At 46.1% G+C, this 15,567-nt stretch overlaps 2 protein-coding genes across 5 annotated transcripts; both read left to right on the top strand.

The window, feature by feature from the left end:
• The first annotated feature begins 108 nt into the window (after nt 1-108).
• Nucleotides 109-13,505, top strand: LOC114799039 (long-chain-fatty-acid--CoA ligase 6-like). 4 transcript variants are annotated; one of them, XM_028995164.1, is made up of 15 exons: nt 109-226; nt 6,260-6,501; nt 7,079-7,193; nt 7,562-7,626; nt 9,565-9,666; nt 9,763-9,862; nt 10,348-10,526; nt 10,796-10,828; nt 10,918-10,969; nt 11,635-11,708; nt 11,841-11,918; nt 12,302-12,436; nt 12,526-12,660; nt 12,862-12,957; nt 13,045-13,505. In XM_028995164.1, the coding sequence occupies exons 2-15, from the start codon at nt 6,262-6,264 to the stop codon at nt 13,135-13,137; spliced, it is 1,497 nt and encodes a 498-aa protein (XP_028850997.1). In that variant the 5' UTR covers nt 109-226; nt 6,260-6,261; the 3' UTR covers nt 13,138-13,505. The 4 variants fall into 4 exon arrangements, with proteins under 4 accessions (XP_028850997.1, XP_028850998.1, XP_028851001.1 ...); XM_028995165.1 differs by having other exon boundaries at nt 187-226; nt 6,241-6,501; XM_028995168.1 differs by lacking the exon at nt 109-226 and adding an exon at nt 6,048-6,159.
• On the top strand, nt 13,193-15,511 carry LOC114799635 (long-chain-fatty-acid--CoA ligase 1-like). The gene is made up of 6 exons (XM_028996426.1): nt 13,193-13,208; nt 13,566-13,593; nt 13,668-13,785; nt 14,123-14,266; nt 15,183-15,284; nt 15,407-15,511. Exons 1-6 carry the CDS (start codon nt 13,193-13,195, stop codon nt 15,509-15,511), a joined length of 513 nt encoding a protein of 170 aa, XP_028852259.1.
• The last annotated feature ends 56 nt before the right edge of the window (nt 15,512-15,567 follow it).

Here is a 15,567-nt window from a genome sequence, read left to right as displayed (position 1 = left end):
TTGGGACTTGTTGGGACATGATCTGTGAAATGCAGATTTTGTGTATAAAATCGTGTACAGTCTGGTCTCCAGGCATGAGATATATAGGCCTCCCTGAAATATGAACGTCGTGTGACGTCACGTTGCGCGGGGGCGGGGCCAGCAGCCGCGGGGACGCGCGGGGACGCGCAGGGCCGCAGAGGGAAAGTTACCGAGAGGAAGGCGGCCGTCCCGGGCGTCGACTCAGGTGAGGCTGCTGCGGAGCGTTCGAGTACTTTTTACTCTACTAACAGAGTTCGTGCTCCGCGTTCACATCATTCACACGCAAAGGACAACTTGCTGCAGAACCCGCTTCCGTGGGCTTGGGGCTTTTTCAGCTTCGGTGTGGAACGTGGGGGACTGAGGCAGGCGTCCTCCACGCACAGCCGGGTTCTGTCCCCGCGGACAGTTTTACTCGGTGTAAAGGGACACCGGGACGACGCGGCCGGGACGCCAGGAATGCGCAGCTGAGGACGGGACGGCAGCCAGGGTGCAGTTTTATCCTGCATAGACAGGCAGAGAGAGAGAGAGAGAGAGAGTGTGTGAGTGTGTGTGTGTGTGAGAGTGTGGGGGGGGGTGTGTGTGTGTGTATATAAACACATCTGGTCCCATCAGCCATTTCTGCTTTAATTAACTTTGATTGGATTTGAGACACTCTGGGTTTTAGTGTCTTGCTCAGGGACATGATGGTAGTAAGTGGGGTTTGAACCTGGGACTTTGTGGTCTTCGGGTTGAAAGGTGAGTGTCTCACCCAGCAGGCGTCTACCAGCCTGTGGTCCTGACCTGCGAGATGACGATTTTCACAACTTAACGCACGATTCACCAAGTCCTAGAACCATGTCAGAACGTTAGTGGAGTTCATCTGAGCTTTATTAGTTGATTCGTGCTGCTGAAAGGTCACCGTTCTCCGCTGCTGACCCCGTAGTCCCCACGTCCCGGCCTGGCGTCCCTGCCCTCCTTCAGGTTGGCTGTGGGGAACGTTCTTGCGTGTCTGTGAAGGAAACAGGAGGCTGAAGGTCTGATGAAGTTCCCAGTGTTGCATGTTATACGTGGATATAAATAGTGTGGAAATCGTGCAACTCGTAACCTTGTGCGGCGCAGCGTGCCACCACCCCCCCCCCCCCGCCGTGCATTTCTGATCCCCGAAAGGGCATCAGATACAGGTTGGTGCTGTTGCCCTTTTACTCTCCTCTTTTCTCATCTCGCTGCCACTTTATCTGTTCAAACACTGTGGGTCGTATTTCAACTCTGAAATTGAGATTCTGCGATTGGACGAGGACGTCTTAACATCTCGCAGGTCAGGACCACAGGCTGGCACCACAAAGTCCCAGGTTCAAACCCCACTTACTACCATCGTGTCCCCCGAGTGTCTCCAGGGGGGGACTGTCCCTGTAACTACTGACTGAGGATGAGGATGGACGAGGGCGTGTGGTAAATGCTGTAATTGCAGCTGTACGATGTAGTTTGAAGTCCTGCTCTGTCGCCATGATGGATCGGTATGTTTGTGGCGCTTTGAGTTTTTGGAGGATTAGGCTGAAATAAGCGCCCGTTTTGGACTGCGCTTCCGAGATGGGAGCCAAACTGAATTCCTCCTGGTTAACCGATCGGCTCTTTCTCGGCACGCTTCTCAACCTGAAATTACCAAGCGTCACATTTTAGTCGTGTTTGTACCTTTCGTCCAGTCATCTCCTGTCAGCGCCAGAACACGAACCAGAAGCTGCGTGGTGCCGGAAATAATTAATCAGAATGTTCTGAGTGAATCAACTTTAATTTGTATAATATTCCCTAAAACAGCATTATTTATCACACAATATACATATTATAAAAAATCGACCTGTTTCTCGCTGAAGATGAATCATAATTAATATTCCGACTGACTCGCGCTGTACAATGAAATACAGTGTTGGCATGTGTTCAGATATTCCGTCATTAAGAGAATTTTTATAAAAAACATCAAACAATTGTCCTACCAAATAAATGACGTTAAACTTCTGAACAGTAGTGCATTTCGGTCTTTGCCTGGGTCGCTAGCACGACCCCTAAACCAGTGTCCATGCCCCTTGACCTCTCGCCCAATGTTCCAGATTGGTTTTTGATGGTGGAAGAGTTCAGATTATTTATTCCCCGATTAATGGGCGTGGACTGAACATGCGATTGGTACGAGGTACTCTGCCCGAGGAGTCGGGACAATACCGCACGTGTTCTCCCATATTATAAAGGGTTAAAGGTCGTGTCTCGGCATCATTGAGAGAATTTGCAGCTTTTGGCTGACGCGTCTTTTTTAGATAGCTGCTTCAGGCTGTTTTGTTGGGGAGATTTGGATAATCCGGTGACCTGGCCGCAGGGTTTTGGTCAGGTGACTCACTTCTCTCTCTCTCTCTCTCTCTCTCTCTCTCTCTTACTCAAAACCTGTTGTTTTTCTGAAGTGACCCCTGTCTGTCTAAGATCCGGAGTCCAAAAAAAAAAAAAAACTTCAAAAGCCCGCGTCCCCTCCTTACCACAGGCCTGCCAACACCCGCCCCCAACCAAGGCCCTCTGCCTGACACACACCACAAGTGGTGCAAAGATGCGTTTATCAGGGAGTAACCTAGTAACCGGAGGGCTGGGCAATTTCTACATGTATGGCCTCACGCCTCCGAGGCTGTGAGTTCGAATCCCAGACGGTCCGGATCCGGATTCAAATGGTTTACGATCTTGGCTTGGGTGGGTCGGCAATCACCGTCTCTGCTGTTAAACGTGGGGTCCTGTTTGGGGGAAGCCATTACATTACGCTTCCTCCTCGTTGCCATTTACTAATTATAGACGTAAGGTATTTGGTTGAATATTAAGGCTGCACAATATCAGTTGTATGGATTTTTGTGAGTTAACACACGTGAATTTGTCATTGGTGGGTTTATCATCATTATACCGGCAATTAAACTACCTGTAACAACTCTCGAATTTCACTCAGCACTCAGGTTGGATGTGTTCAGTAGAGTTTGTGTCTCCTGAAAGTGTGTGTGTGTGTGTGTGTGTGTGTGAAGGTGCACCGCTGCTCTTTAGTTCATTTATCCTCCTTTCTGAGTAATGGCCTCTGTCTCCATCCTTTTCTTTGTGCTCTGTTTAGCGAGTAAGTGCCAGCGGCGCACAATGGTGCCTGTCTGTGTGTGACAATGCTCTTTATGAATGGTTTTGTGTGTGTGTGTGTGTGTGTGTGTGGGGAAGGTGGAGGGAATGGTGAATGAGGAGGAGCGGTTGGGGGAAGTTGCTGGAAGCCGCGGTTATTTTCCCTCCTGGTTGAGCGTGGTTGAACGTTGTTGTCGTGTCTGTCGCTTCGCTCTGCTCTCTGTTTGGTCCCAGCTTCAGAGTGTTTTTTTGGTGGGGGGTGGGGGGGTTCTTTCATTAGTGAAGTGTTGGGGGTTGTTTGGGGACGAGAAGAAGTGACGTGGTGGAAACCGAGCAAAGTCACCCGCGCTGGTGGTGGAACGAGCAGATCTGGTGGTGACATCACTCTCTCTTTAGTCCCGGCACTTTCACAAGAAGGAGGGGGGTGGAGAGGAAGTGGGTGGGAGGTGGGGGGGTGGGTGGCGGTTATTTGGCAAATTCCATTGACTGAGGGCAGGGGAAGGGGGGGTTGAGGCAGAATGGTCCTTTGATGAGTTGGGGGACGGTGTGAGAAGGAGGGAACGGCGCGGGGCTGGTAAACGTCCGGAATTCTGGGATCTTACACACACACACACACACACACACATCAATGTTGTGTTGTTATTATCTCGCACACTTCGGCACGGACAGTGGCGAGTTGGTCGACTCGATGGACCACCCCCTCACCCCATCTCGCCACGGCAACACGCCGACTGTACCCTCACCATCGCTCCCTCTCTCCCGTCCTCCACATCCGCCTTTCATTCTTCTTTCTCCGACTCTCTATTACTGACTGTGTGTGTGTGTGTGTGTGTGTGTGTGTGTGTGTGTGTGTGTGTGTGCGCACACACTCGTCGAGACTGGCCGGGAGTAACCTCACGCCTGTTCTCCTTCAGCCAATCAGGGGTTCCCCTTCGATTAATGGGCGTGGACTGAACATGCGATTGGTACGAGGTACTCTGCCCGAGGAGTCGGGACAATACCGCACGTGTTCTCCCATATTATAAAGGGTTAAAGGTCGTGTCTCGGCATCATTGAGAGAATTTGCAGCTTTTGGCTGACGCGTCTTTTTTAGATAGCTGCTTCAGGCTGTTTTGTTGGGGAGATTTGGATAATCCGGTGACCTGGCCGCAGGGTTTTGGTCAGGTGACTCACTTCTCTCTCTCTCTCTCTCTCTCTCTCTCTCTCTTACTCAAAACCTGTTGTTTTTCTGAAGTGACCCCTGTCTGTCTAAGATCCGGAGTCCAAAAAAAAAAAAAAACTTCAAAAGCCGCGTCCCCTCCTTACCACAGGCCTGCCAACACCGCCCCAACCAAGGCCCTCTGCCTGACACACACCACAAGTGGTGCAAAGATGCGTTTATCAGGGAGTAACCTAGTAACCGGAGGGCTGGGCAATTTCTACATGTATGGCCTCACGCCTCCGAGGCTGTGAGTTCGAATCCCAGACGGTCCGGATCCGGATTCAAATGGTTTACGATCTTGGCTTGGGTGGGTCGGCAATCACCGTCTCTGCTGTTAAACGTGGGGTCCTGTTTGGGGGAAGCCATTACACGCTTCTCCTCGTTGCCATTTACTAATTATAGACGTAAGGTATTGGTTGAATATTAAGGCTGCACAATATCAGTTGTATGGATTTTTGTGAGTTAACACACGTGAATTTGTCATTGGTGGGTTTATCATCATTATACCGGCAATTAAACTACCTGTAACAACTCTCGAATTTCACTCAGCACTCAGGTTGGATGTGTTCAGTAGAGTTTGTGTCTCCTGAAAGTGTGTGTGTGTGTGTGTGTGTGTGTGAAGGTGCACCGCTGCTCTTTAGTTCATTTATCCTCCTTTCTGAGTAATGGCCTCTGTCTCCATCCTTTTCTTTGTGCTCTGTTTAGCGAGTAAGTGCCAGCGGCGCACAATGGTGCCTGTCTGTGTGTGACAATGCTCTTTATGAATGGTTTTGTGTGTGTGTGTGTGTGTGTGTGTGGGGAAGGTGGAGGGAATGGTGAATGAGGAGGAGCGGTTGGGGGAAGTTGCTGGAAGCCGCGGTTATTTTCCCTCCTGGTTGAGCGTGGTTGAACGTTGTTGTCGTGTCTGTCGCTTCGCTCTGCTCTCTGTTTGGTCCCAGCTTCAGAGTGTTTTTTTTGGTGGGGGGTGGGGGGGTTCTTTCATTAGTGAAGTGTTGGGGGTTGTTTGGGGACGAGAAGAAGTGACGTGGTGGAACCGAGCAAAGTCACCGCGCTGGTGGTGGAACGAGCAGATCTGGTGGTGACATCACTCTCTCTTTAGTCCCGGCACTTTCACAAGAAGGAGGGGGGTGGAGAGGAAGTGGGTGGGAGGTGGGGGGGTGGGTGGCGGTTATTTGGCAAATTCCATTGACTGAGGGCAGGGGAAGGGGGGGGTTGAGGCAGAATGGTCCTTTGATGAGTTGGGGGACGGTGTGAGAAGGAGGGAACGGCGCGGGGCTGGTAAACGTCCGGAATTCTGGGATCTTACACACACACACACACACACACACACACACACATCAATGTTGTGTTGTTATTATCTCGCACACTTCGGCACGGACAGTGGCGAGTTGGTCGACTCGATGGACCACCCCCTCACCCCATCTCGCCACGGCAACACGCCGACTGTACCCTCACCATCGCTCCCTCTCTCCCGTCCTCCACATCCGCCTTTCATTCTTCTTTCTCCGACTCTCTATTACTGACTGTGTGTGTGTGTGTGTGTGTGTGTGTGTGTGTGTGTGTGTGTGCGCACACACTCGTCGAGACTGGCCGGGAGTAACCTCACGCCTGTTCTCCTTCAGCCAATCAGGGGTTCCCCTTCGCATCACCCCAATGAATGCTGTGTACTGGTGCGTGCGTGCGTGTGCGTGCGTGTGCGTGTGTGTGTGTGTGTGCGTGTGTGTGTGTGTGTGTGTGTCTCCCTCTCACTCACTTCCATCTGGTCCACAAAGTTTCTTTCTGTCTGTTGTTCAGTCTTGATTCTGGGTCTCGGCTTTCTGCTCTTGTGTAGAAGGGTGAGTTACATGGATGGTTGAGATCTTTTTTTTTTTATTTTATTTGAAAAGTTTTATTTCTGTTTTTCATCTTCTACAAAGTTGCCGTGTCCCTCTCCAGCCATGCATTTTCAGGAGTGGTTGCGCTCCCTGCGGCCCGGTGCCGATGGCGTGAAGGTTCCAGAGCTGGAGGACCTGAGGAGCCTCCTCCCGTCTGTTACTGCCCCCTCCAGCCTCTCACTGGCCACCTCCTCTGTCCTGGGGCTCGGAGCTCTCGCCTCCCTGATGGCTTACTGGTTGGTGACACGACCCCGGCCCATCGCACCGCCATGTGACCTGCAGGCCCAGTCCATTCCTGTGCAGGTATCCTACCCACCTGACCCTAACCCACCCACAGCAGAACTAACAAAGGATGTTTTTTAATGGCCATTTCTTCCTTCACTCCTCTGACAGCAAAGAATCATGTTTCAGCATTAGTTAAAATTAGGGACTATGTTAAATATTTATTGATAATCAATTGTTTGCATTATTTATCAATTGATCCAATTGATTAATCACTGCAGTTAAATTTAGCCGACATTTCACTTATCTTCGTGTAATGTGTCCTTTCCAGTCTGTTCAGTTGGCCACTGTAATGTGGACTAACAGCTTCTGGACACCACAAGGTTACACAGCTCACTCGTAACTGGTTTGCACGTTAACGTTCTGCTTGGTTATGTGACACCGAACACCAGTGAACCTTTGCAGCAAAGAATTCGAGTTCATTGATTTGCAGCTATTTTTTGAATAAAATCCTTTAATGGATGCGCAAGAACAGCAGCAACCCAAAGCCAACACAAAATTCCTCCTGATCGTCTGCTCATGTTTGCCTGCCTGTCTGTAAGGAGACAAATTAAGGTTCTAGATTGTGTTTAACTTTCTGTGCTCTTCCTGATCTCAGGGTGACCCCAGCTGTAGACGTTCAGCTCTTCTGAAGGATGAAACCCTGCTAGAGTTTTACCATGAGGACACCAGGACCATCTATGACATGTTTCAAAGGGGGCGGCGGATAGCAGGCAAGTCTGAGAGTAGGCACCTGCTGTGTATAACTCTGTTTTTTGTTGATACACTAAAATTGAATATTTTTGTGTAATTTCCTGTCATTATGCAACGGCAATTTCTTAGTTCTATTCGGACATGAATCAGACAGGAGGAGAAACTTCTATAAGACACTGAATACCAGTGATCCTGTGCAGCAAAGAGTTTGAGTTCATTGATTAATTTGCAGCTATTTTTTAAATAAAATCATTTAATGGATACGCAAGAACAGCATCGGCATTAATCTTAAAGATATTCATGGGTTATGTTTTTTTCTTTATACATACAGTACAGGCCAAAAGTTTGGACACACCTTCTCATTCATGCTTATTTTGTGATGACCTAGGTGATGGACCTTGCCTCGGATTCAGGAAACCCAGAGAGCCCTACCAGTGGATCTCCTACACAGAGGTGAGGCACAATATGTGCAGAATGGCTGCAGATTTTACACTGGGTGTGATTGAGTCAGTTTCCTGCACTAGTGTGCGACAGAGTCAATTAGATATCATCCATTTTAGAAACAGAGTCAACCCAGCAGAGATGCAGAAAGCTTGTTAGCACCCTCACCCCAAATCTCTCTCTTTACGACTCACTGCCTTCCTCATACAATTTACTAAATTCATGATCTCAAGTTAATACATTTTATAGTCATGATAATTCCTGTTTGGGGTGTAAAAATTTAATGCTGACTTTAATGCTGGACTAATTCCATTATTGTTTCTCAAAAGTAAGTCTACCAATAGCACTACAGGTTCCACAAATACAGGCGGTCCTTTTCTCAGGTTTGAGAAGCCAAGTACTTTATTAGAACTGCACGATTTGTGTAACTACACACGACGTAGAGTACCCTGTTCTATAAAACATTCTATACGTTCATATTACACTGCAAACAAATTTATATTTATGCAAAGAGGGAGCAGTGCGTGGGGACTGTGCTTTGCTCAGTGGCACCTTGGGATTTGATCTGGCAACCTTCCGATTGCGGGTCCATTTCCTCGCCTTCTAGGCCACCCCTACCCAAATGGCAAAGAAAGTGTGTTGCTCTTTACAATGGGGTGAAAATGTATTTGGCGGCCACCAATTCTGCAAGTTGTCCTACTTCAAAAGATTAGAGAGCTCTAATTTAAAACATAGATACACTTCAACAGTGAGAGACAGGCTATAGGTCCTGTATGTCTTTCAACACACAGTAGATGGTATTTTGGCCTATTGTACCATGCAGATTTTCTCAAGAGCTGTGATGTTTTGGGGCTGTTGCTGGGCACAGATTCTATATTGGATTGAGGTCTGGAGACTGTAATGCCTTTGTTGCGCAGGCAGTGTGTTAATTGTCATGCTGGAACATCCAGCCACGTATTATCTTCAATGCTCTCACTGATAGAAGGTGCCCTTCTATCAGCTCTCTGGTCTTGGCCATGGTGGATGTTGGAGTCTCACTGTTTGAAGTTGTGGACCGGTGTCTTATACAGATAATGAGTTCAAACAAATGCCATTAGTACAGGTAAGGAGTGAAGGATAGATGAGAAGTAACAGGTCTGTGAGGGACAGAATTATTGCTTGTTTTTAGGTGCTAAATACTTATTGTATGGTTTTCCTTTTTTTTTTATTCTGTCTCACAGTTCAAGTGTACTTATAATGAAAGACTTTTTTTTTAAGTGGAACAACAATTGGTGGCTGCCAAATACTTTTTTTTAGTGCCTAGGGGGACTGTCCCTGTTGATTGTAAGTCGCTCTGGATAAGGGTGTCTGATAAATGATGTAAAGTAGTTACCGTCTTCAATGCCTTACTATTAGGGCAATAATAAATAACTGGTATAATTCTGGGGTTACCAAGTGTTTGTGCCAAATTCTAGGTTCTGATGTGCTCATGTACCCCAATATTTTTAATCTAAATCTGCCAATAAACTAAAACTGGGTCGTCGTTGGATCTTCCAATAGAGTAATGATCCAAAATCCATTCCCAATCAACCTTGCAATGTTTAACTGATCACAAAATCAAGGTTCTGTCATGTCCAACACAATCTCCTTGACCCGAGTGTAGAGGAGAGTACACAGGACCCTGGATGATCTAGATTAGATTCTGTGAAGTGTCAGATGCCATGCTATATAAATTGTCAAAGTATTAAACGCTGGGCTGCCAACAATTGCGGTCAAATAGTTCTCGTATTTCTCAGTGAAACATAACAAATGAGAGGAGTGAACTTTCTCTAATAATAGTGTAGTATGCCACATAACATTAAGTGTAAATATGGAGATATTATTTGCCACAATTAAATAAGACTAAATAAGAGCTTGATTCTTCATCTCTGTGTCTGTGTGTGTGTGTGTGTCTGTGGGCTGGTGGCTCAGGTGGAGGAGCAGGCGCAGGTGTTGGGGTCTGGACTCAGGGCCAAAGGCTGTCAGCCAAACTCCCAGCAGTTTGTGGGGATCTTCGCACAGAACAGGCCAGAGGTGCTGCACATGTCTGATCCCTTCACTCTGACTACACCAGTGCATGTGGCAGTTCCTGTGTAACACTGTTGCATTGACGCCCCCTACTGGGCGCAGTGGGTTATTGCAGAGTTGGCCTGCTACACCTTCTCCATGGCTGTGGTGCCGCTGTATGAGACCCTGGGAGAGGAGGCTATGGTGCACATACTCAACCTTGGTGAGTGGCGATCTCTCCTCTTCCATCAATGCGTTTGTAATTTCTGTGAAATATTGATGACTTGATCTGTCATCTTCACATTTACTACCTTTACCCATGTGTTCCCCCAAATAATTCTATTTTCATAACCAGTTTGTTACATACATATATTCTTCAGGTGTCACATTCCCATCAGGTTTGTACTAGTGTAAGGTCAAAGTTGACCTCAAGATTTACAGTACACCTACATCTACATTTGACCTGTGTAGCTGAGCTAAGAAACCAAATAAATAGCGGTTCCCTGTAGCTTCTACATTGGCGTGAGCTGTTTTCCTGCTGACGGGGAATGGGGAAAAACACTAACTGCCAGTCATGTTACTAAACTTAAAATCTGTAAATAGATGACAGGACTGTGGTGATTTTTATTTTGTGTTGTTGTTCATGTGGGTGAGGTGAATAATTTAATTTATTATTTTTTTTGTTTTTCCTCTGTGTCTATCTCTCAGCCGAGCTGGCGCTGGTGCTCTGTGATAAAGAAGAAAAGGCCGTGTCACTCCTGGCCCACAAGGAGAAGGGTGTGGCGCCACATCTGTCCTGCCTGGTGCTCTTTAACCCCTTCAGCACCGCCCTGGTGGACAAGGGGAAGAGTTGCGACGTGGAGATTTTACACTTGGACCAGATCATGGTTTGTTACATTCACGGAAAAAAACATGAAATTTGGAGTGGCCTTCATATTTGCACTTGTATAAAAAAAGTCATTTGCCTGGGACATGTCCTACATAAAATCTGGATACAGATTTCAAGACTGAGCTGTGGTTGTGCTGGTCTCATAAAGCCTCACTACAGACTGGCCATTTTCTCTATAAAGCTTTAAATACCAGTTTTGGGCAAATCGGTCAATTTTAAACATGTCTGTTTTTTTTTTTTTTGTTTTTTTTTTTACATGCCTTACAGGACCTGGGCCGACTGAATCTTAAAGCTCCTGTGGTAGGTTTCTCCAAACTCTCTTTCTTAACCAGTTAGAGATTAGAGTTTGTGTTATGTATTTGTCTTGAACGCGTCTTGTCTGCCTCCAGCCACCCAATCCAGAAGACCTGGCAGTGGTCTGTTTCACCAGTGGCACTACAGGTAGCGTAAACCCAGACGAGTCTGCAGGGTATCTCTACATACATACAGACATAATTTATTAATTATTAGCGCCTCTCTGTTGAAGTATGAACAAGCTTAAGTGAGGTGGATAATAAATAAAAACTCAACTGTAAGAGCCTCAGTGCTTGTAGGCTGTTCAGAGCATTTCACCTTTGGTTGATCACATAATCCTAATGAAGATCAGGTTGAGAATCAGACTAACACTCTGTCTAGATCCAAACAACCTGAGGGTGACCTCTATATTCAAAATCTGTATGAATGTCTATTATGATCCTCCTTATGATCATATTTGGATGTCTTTTTCTCAGTCGGATGTTTAAATAGGGTCCAGTGACAGAAGTGAGACAGAAAAGTTCATATTTTGGTCTGTTCCTGTTTCTGTTGACGTGCTGCCATGAGACTGTGTGGTGCCGTCACATTGTGCAAATCCTCTTCACGCTCGTCTGAGATCAACTGGTTTAAATTAAGATGAAGTCGCATTTCCTGCCTCCATAGCTGGAAAATAACAGTGAGTGGGAATTATGCTGAAGCTTTATAAGGACGGTGAACCGGTGTCCTGGTGGCGCTTCTGCCGGAGGGAACCGTTTGGTGAAGGAAGTGCTTTTGATTTGATGTTCATCTCCGGCTGCACATGCTTATTTCAGGAAAACCCAAGGGGGCCATGATCACCCACGGCAACATCGCCTCCAACACCTCCTCAGTCATCAAGATCTTGGAGGTTGGTCCTTCCTGCAGCATTTCCTCACCACCATCAGTCACCACCAACACCACCTCCTGTCTTTCCATTTATTATTCTTGTTTTCACAGTACAGCGTGATACTTTTTTTTTTTTTTCCACTTCCCCATCCAGGGTTACTTTGAAATTAGTCAAGAGGACGTTTCCATCTCCTACCTGCCTCTGGCTCACATGTTTGAGCGCATGATCCAGGTAAACATCACAACGTCTTCACTGCTAAATATTCCACGGCTTTCATTGGGTTTGGAGGGGGGGATTATTGGGACAGAATGTGAAACTTGTGGGATGTGTGAGTCAGAGAAATTAATTACAAATTTCTTAACTTATAAATTGATGATGGTTTATTTTTATCATTATATGCTGTTAATGCTGAAATGTTTAATTTGGTAAATTACTACCTGCGGGTGTTTTGAAAAAGACTGAATGATTTTTTTTTTTTTTTTTTTTTTTTGTGGCCAACATGTTACTCACACAGTGAAGGGTTAAAGGTGTTGACAGCCGTTCATGATGGTGTGTGTGTGTGTGTGTGTGTGTGTGTGTTGTGTGTGTGTGTGTGTGTGCGTGCCCGCCCGCAGGTCTCCATGTTCTGCCACGGTGCTCGTGTGGGCTTCTACCAGGGGGACATCTCTCTGCTCATGGACGACATTAAGACCCTGCAGCCCACATTGTTCCCGGTGGTTCCACGTTTACTCAACCGCATCTACGACAAGGTCGGCAAAATCACAGCGAGACACAGGCGACCTCTGACCCGGTGTGAAGTCCTACAGTATTAGCATTGTAGCTTAACTGTGATTTGTAGATCCTGGGATCAGTGACGTCTCCTCTACGTCGGGCGGTCCTGCGCTACGCGGTGAGGAGGAAGCAGGCGGAGCTCAACAGCGGTGTGGTTCGCAATGACAGCCTGTGGGACAGACTGGTGTTCAACAAGATTCAGGTCAGTCCCACGGGGTGCAGCACCTCTGGGTTTCCAGTGCTGCATGGGTGCAGCTCCGTCAGATTGGAGTACATATATAATAACATTTTAAATTGGTTAAAAGTACTAAGAACGTAACTGGGAATGCAGGACGTCTGCTGTCTGTCCTGGTTTTCTATTAGTTTTGAATAATAATACCGATCTTCATCCCTCCCTCTGTAGGCCAGCATGGGAGGGAAGCTGCGATTCATCCTGACTGCTTCAGCTCCCATCTCCCCCACCGTCCTGTCCTTCCTGAGGGCCACACTGGGCTGCCTGGTGAGAGGCTCTGCCTGTTAGATGTAGGAATGTGTGTGTGTGTGTGAGCACACAGTGTGTTGACTGCTCCTTTTGCTCACTCTGTAGATTTTCGAAGGTTATGGACAGACTGAATGCACCGCTGGCTGCACCTTCTCTATGCCCGGAGACTGGAGTGCTGGTGAGCGAAGGACAAGTTGAGAACAGTTTAAATAATGACTGGTTTATTTGACGTCATTAATTCTCTCTGTATTACATGGGAACTTCAGCAGGTTAGTGCGGGTTTTTTTAGTCTTGACTGGTTGTGGATTTGGGTTCACAGAGTCCCTAGAAATGATTACAAAGGAACCACATTAGTTCATATGGACAGATGCATGATATCACCCTCAAACAAATGGACTTTTCAAATGTAACTGGTGTATAGTCTCTAGTAATGTGGTGAAGACACATCAGATGTGTGTTTTTACTACAGTGACATTCACAGTGACATGCATACATGAAATGGTTCATTTCCAACATTTCCCAGTCCTTTACTGTGTTCACCGTTATGGTTGTTGATTTGACCAGGTCATGTTGGGGGCGCCGTTGCCGTGTAACGTGGTGAAGCTGTCAGATATTCCTGAGATGAGCTACTATTCGAGGAACGGAGAAGGAGAGGTAGATCCCTGCACACACGTCCTGTTTCTCCCGCACCTCCCCGCACCCCCTCACTGTTACACTCCTCACCACAGATCTGCATCCGGGGCCACAGTGTGTTCCGCGGCTACCCTCCGAGACCAGGAGAGGACCGCAGAGGCGCTGGACGGCGACGGGTGGCTCCACACTGGGGACGTGGGACAGTGGCTTCCCGTGAGTGTCTGTCTGTCTTCTGAGATGTAATGGTGTGTACAGCACGGGAGAATTAGGTGTTGAATCTCCAGACCAACAAACCTTTTCATCGTCTGATTTAATTATTAGATTGACCAAATCTCACCAAACCGAGTTTGTTTTTTTTTACTATAATTGGAATACAATAATTGTTTCAAATGGGATTCGCAAGAATATAAAGAACGTGCTATTCTTTATACAGACATCATCTGTGACTTTTGTACGTATTTCAGAGTTTTTTATTTATATCTTGACCAGTAAAATAACCTGCATGTGTGATGCTCAAGGTAATAATTCCAAATGCCTGTCCTGCCATCAGAATGGGACACTCCGTATCATCGACAGGAAGAAGCACATCTTTAAACTGTCCCAGGGCGAGTACATCGCTCCAGAGAAGATCGAGAACGTCTACATGCGCAGTGTTCCTGTGCTGCAGGTGTTTGTACATGGAGACAGTCTGCAGGTAACACACACACACACACACACACCAAGCAGAAATGTGCCATACGTTATACGGTGAAAACTCAATGTTAATAATTCTGTCTGTTATCTTTTACATCATGAACTTTTCTTTAATAATCTGTCAAGTGCTGATTTAGCTGAGTCTAATTACAAATCATGAAGTTACAGATCATGAAGTTTGAGAAATGAATTAATAACATTAAAATGTAATATTAGTCATTAGTAAAACTAGTAATATTTCCATGTGTAAATATATGTGTTTACATATTTTGAATCTTGGTGTTAATGTTGAAGACGAAAATATTTAAATAGTCAATGAAATGTATAGTTTACCATTTTTATAATGAGATTAAAACCTTTAATTAATATTACAACAATGCATTAATAAAGCACCACTTTACATTAATTAAAATAACAGTGCATCACATTAACCTGGTTCATTTCAAAATGATCTGGCTTAACATATATATTTGTGTGAATGGCAAAGCCATATTAGTGATTTAATTATAAATAATAAAAGTATTGTCTTGCCTGAAAGCTTGTGGCTCATCGTGAGTGACGCAGCAGACGCCAGCGAGTGGATTACAGTAGATTTAAAGCAAGTCATCGTCTGACGCACGCGCCACATGGCTGTGAGGATTTCCCCCATTACAGGGGCGCACGTGCATTAATGAGAAACTAAATATGAATGATTGATTAGATGGGAAGTAATTCATTTTTACATTTTTTTTTTTTGGCCCCCGTGACCTGTAGATTTGTGTCCAGTAGGTGGAGCAGTAAGAGAAAGTATCCTGGTTGTTTAATACTGTGATGATGATTATTTGGCCAGCGCATCATTCTGGTGTTGTGTACATCGCAGAACCGCATGGTTTCCATGATTCTGTGTAACAACTGATTTTTCGTCCCCCCCCCCCAGGTCTCATCTGATTGGAATTGTGGTGCCAGATCCAGAGGTGTTCACTGATTGGACAAAAGACCGTGGGATTGTGGGATCTTGTGAGGAGCTCTGTCAGAACCCGGTTAGTTGACTTACAATTTATTTCAAATTCTACTTTTATTTATTTATTATATGTTAAAATGTTGTTTTTGGATCCGTTTCATCATTATTAGCATCTCGAACTGAAACTGTTGCTCTGTGTAGGACGTGAAGAAGGCCGTGCTAGAGGACATGACTCTGGTGGGGAAGCAGGCGGGGCTCAAATCTTTTGAACAGGTAGGCAAAAAGCACGGAGGAAACAGTAAATAACTCATTTGCCTAGTTGATTAATATTAATTACCCATGAACACCTGATCAGTGGTTGT

The sequence above is a fragment of the Denticeps clupeoides genome, chromosome 11 (assembly GCF_900700375.1).
Source record: "Denticeps clupeoides chromosome 11, fDenClu1.1, whole genome shotgun sequence".
Taxonomy (NCBI): domain Eukaryota; kingdom Metazoa; phylum Chordata; class Actinopteri; order Clupeiformes; family Denticipitidae; genus Denticeps; species Denticeps clupeoides.
Note: the sequence above shows the minus strand (reverse complement) of the source record. Positions and strands in the feature narration are given on the sequence as shown.

Bases quoted from the DNA above. Each gene is read 5' to 3' on its own strand.
- LOC114799039 (XM_028995164.1), top strand. From the start codon at position 6,262: ATGCATTTTCAGGAGTGGTTGCGCTCCCTGCGGCCCGGTGCCGATGGC. The intron at 11,919-12,301 runs GTAAACATCACA...GCCCGCCCGCAG, and splicing joins TGTTTGAGCGCATGATCCAG to GTCTCCATGTTCTGCCACGG. The intron at 12,437-12,525 runs GTCGGCAAAATC...TGTGATTTGTAG, and splicing joins TCAACCGCATCTACGACAAG to ATCCTGGGATCAGTGACGTC.
- LOC114799635 (XM_028996426.1), top strand. The intron at 13,786-14,122 runs GTGAGTGTCTGT...TCCTGCCATCAG, and splicing joins ACGTGGGACAGTGGCTTCCC to AATGGGACACTCCGTATCAT. The intron at 15,285-15,406 runs GTTAGTTGACTT...TGCTCTGTGTAG, and splicing joins AGGAGCTCTGTCAGAACCCG to GACGTGAAGAAGGCCGTGCT.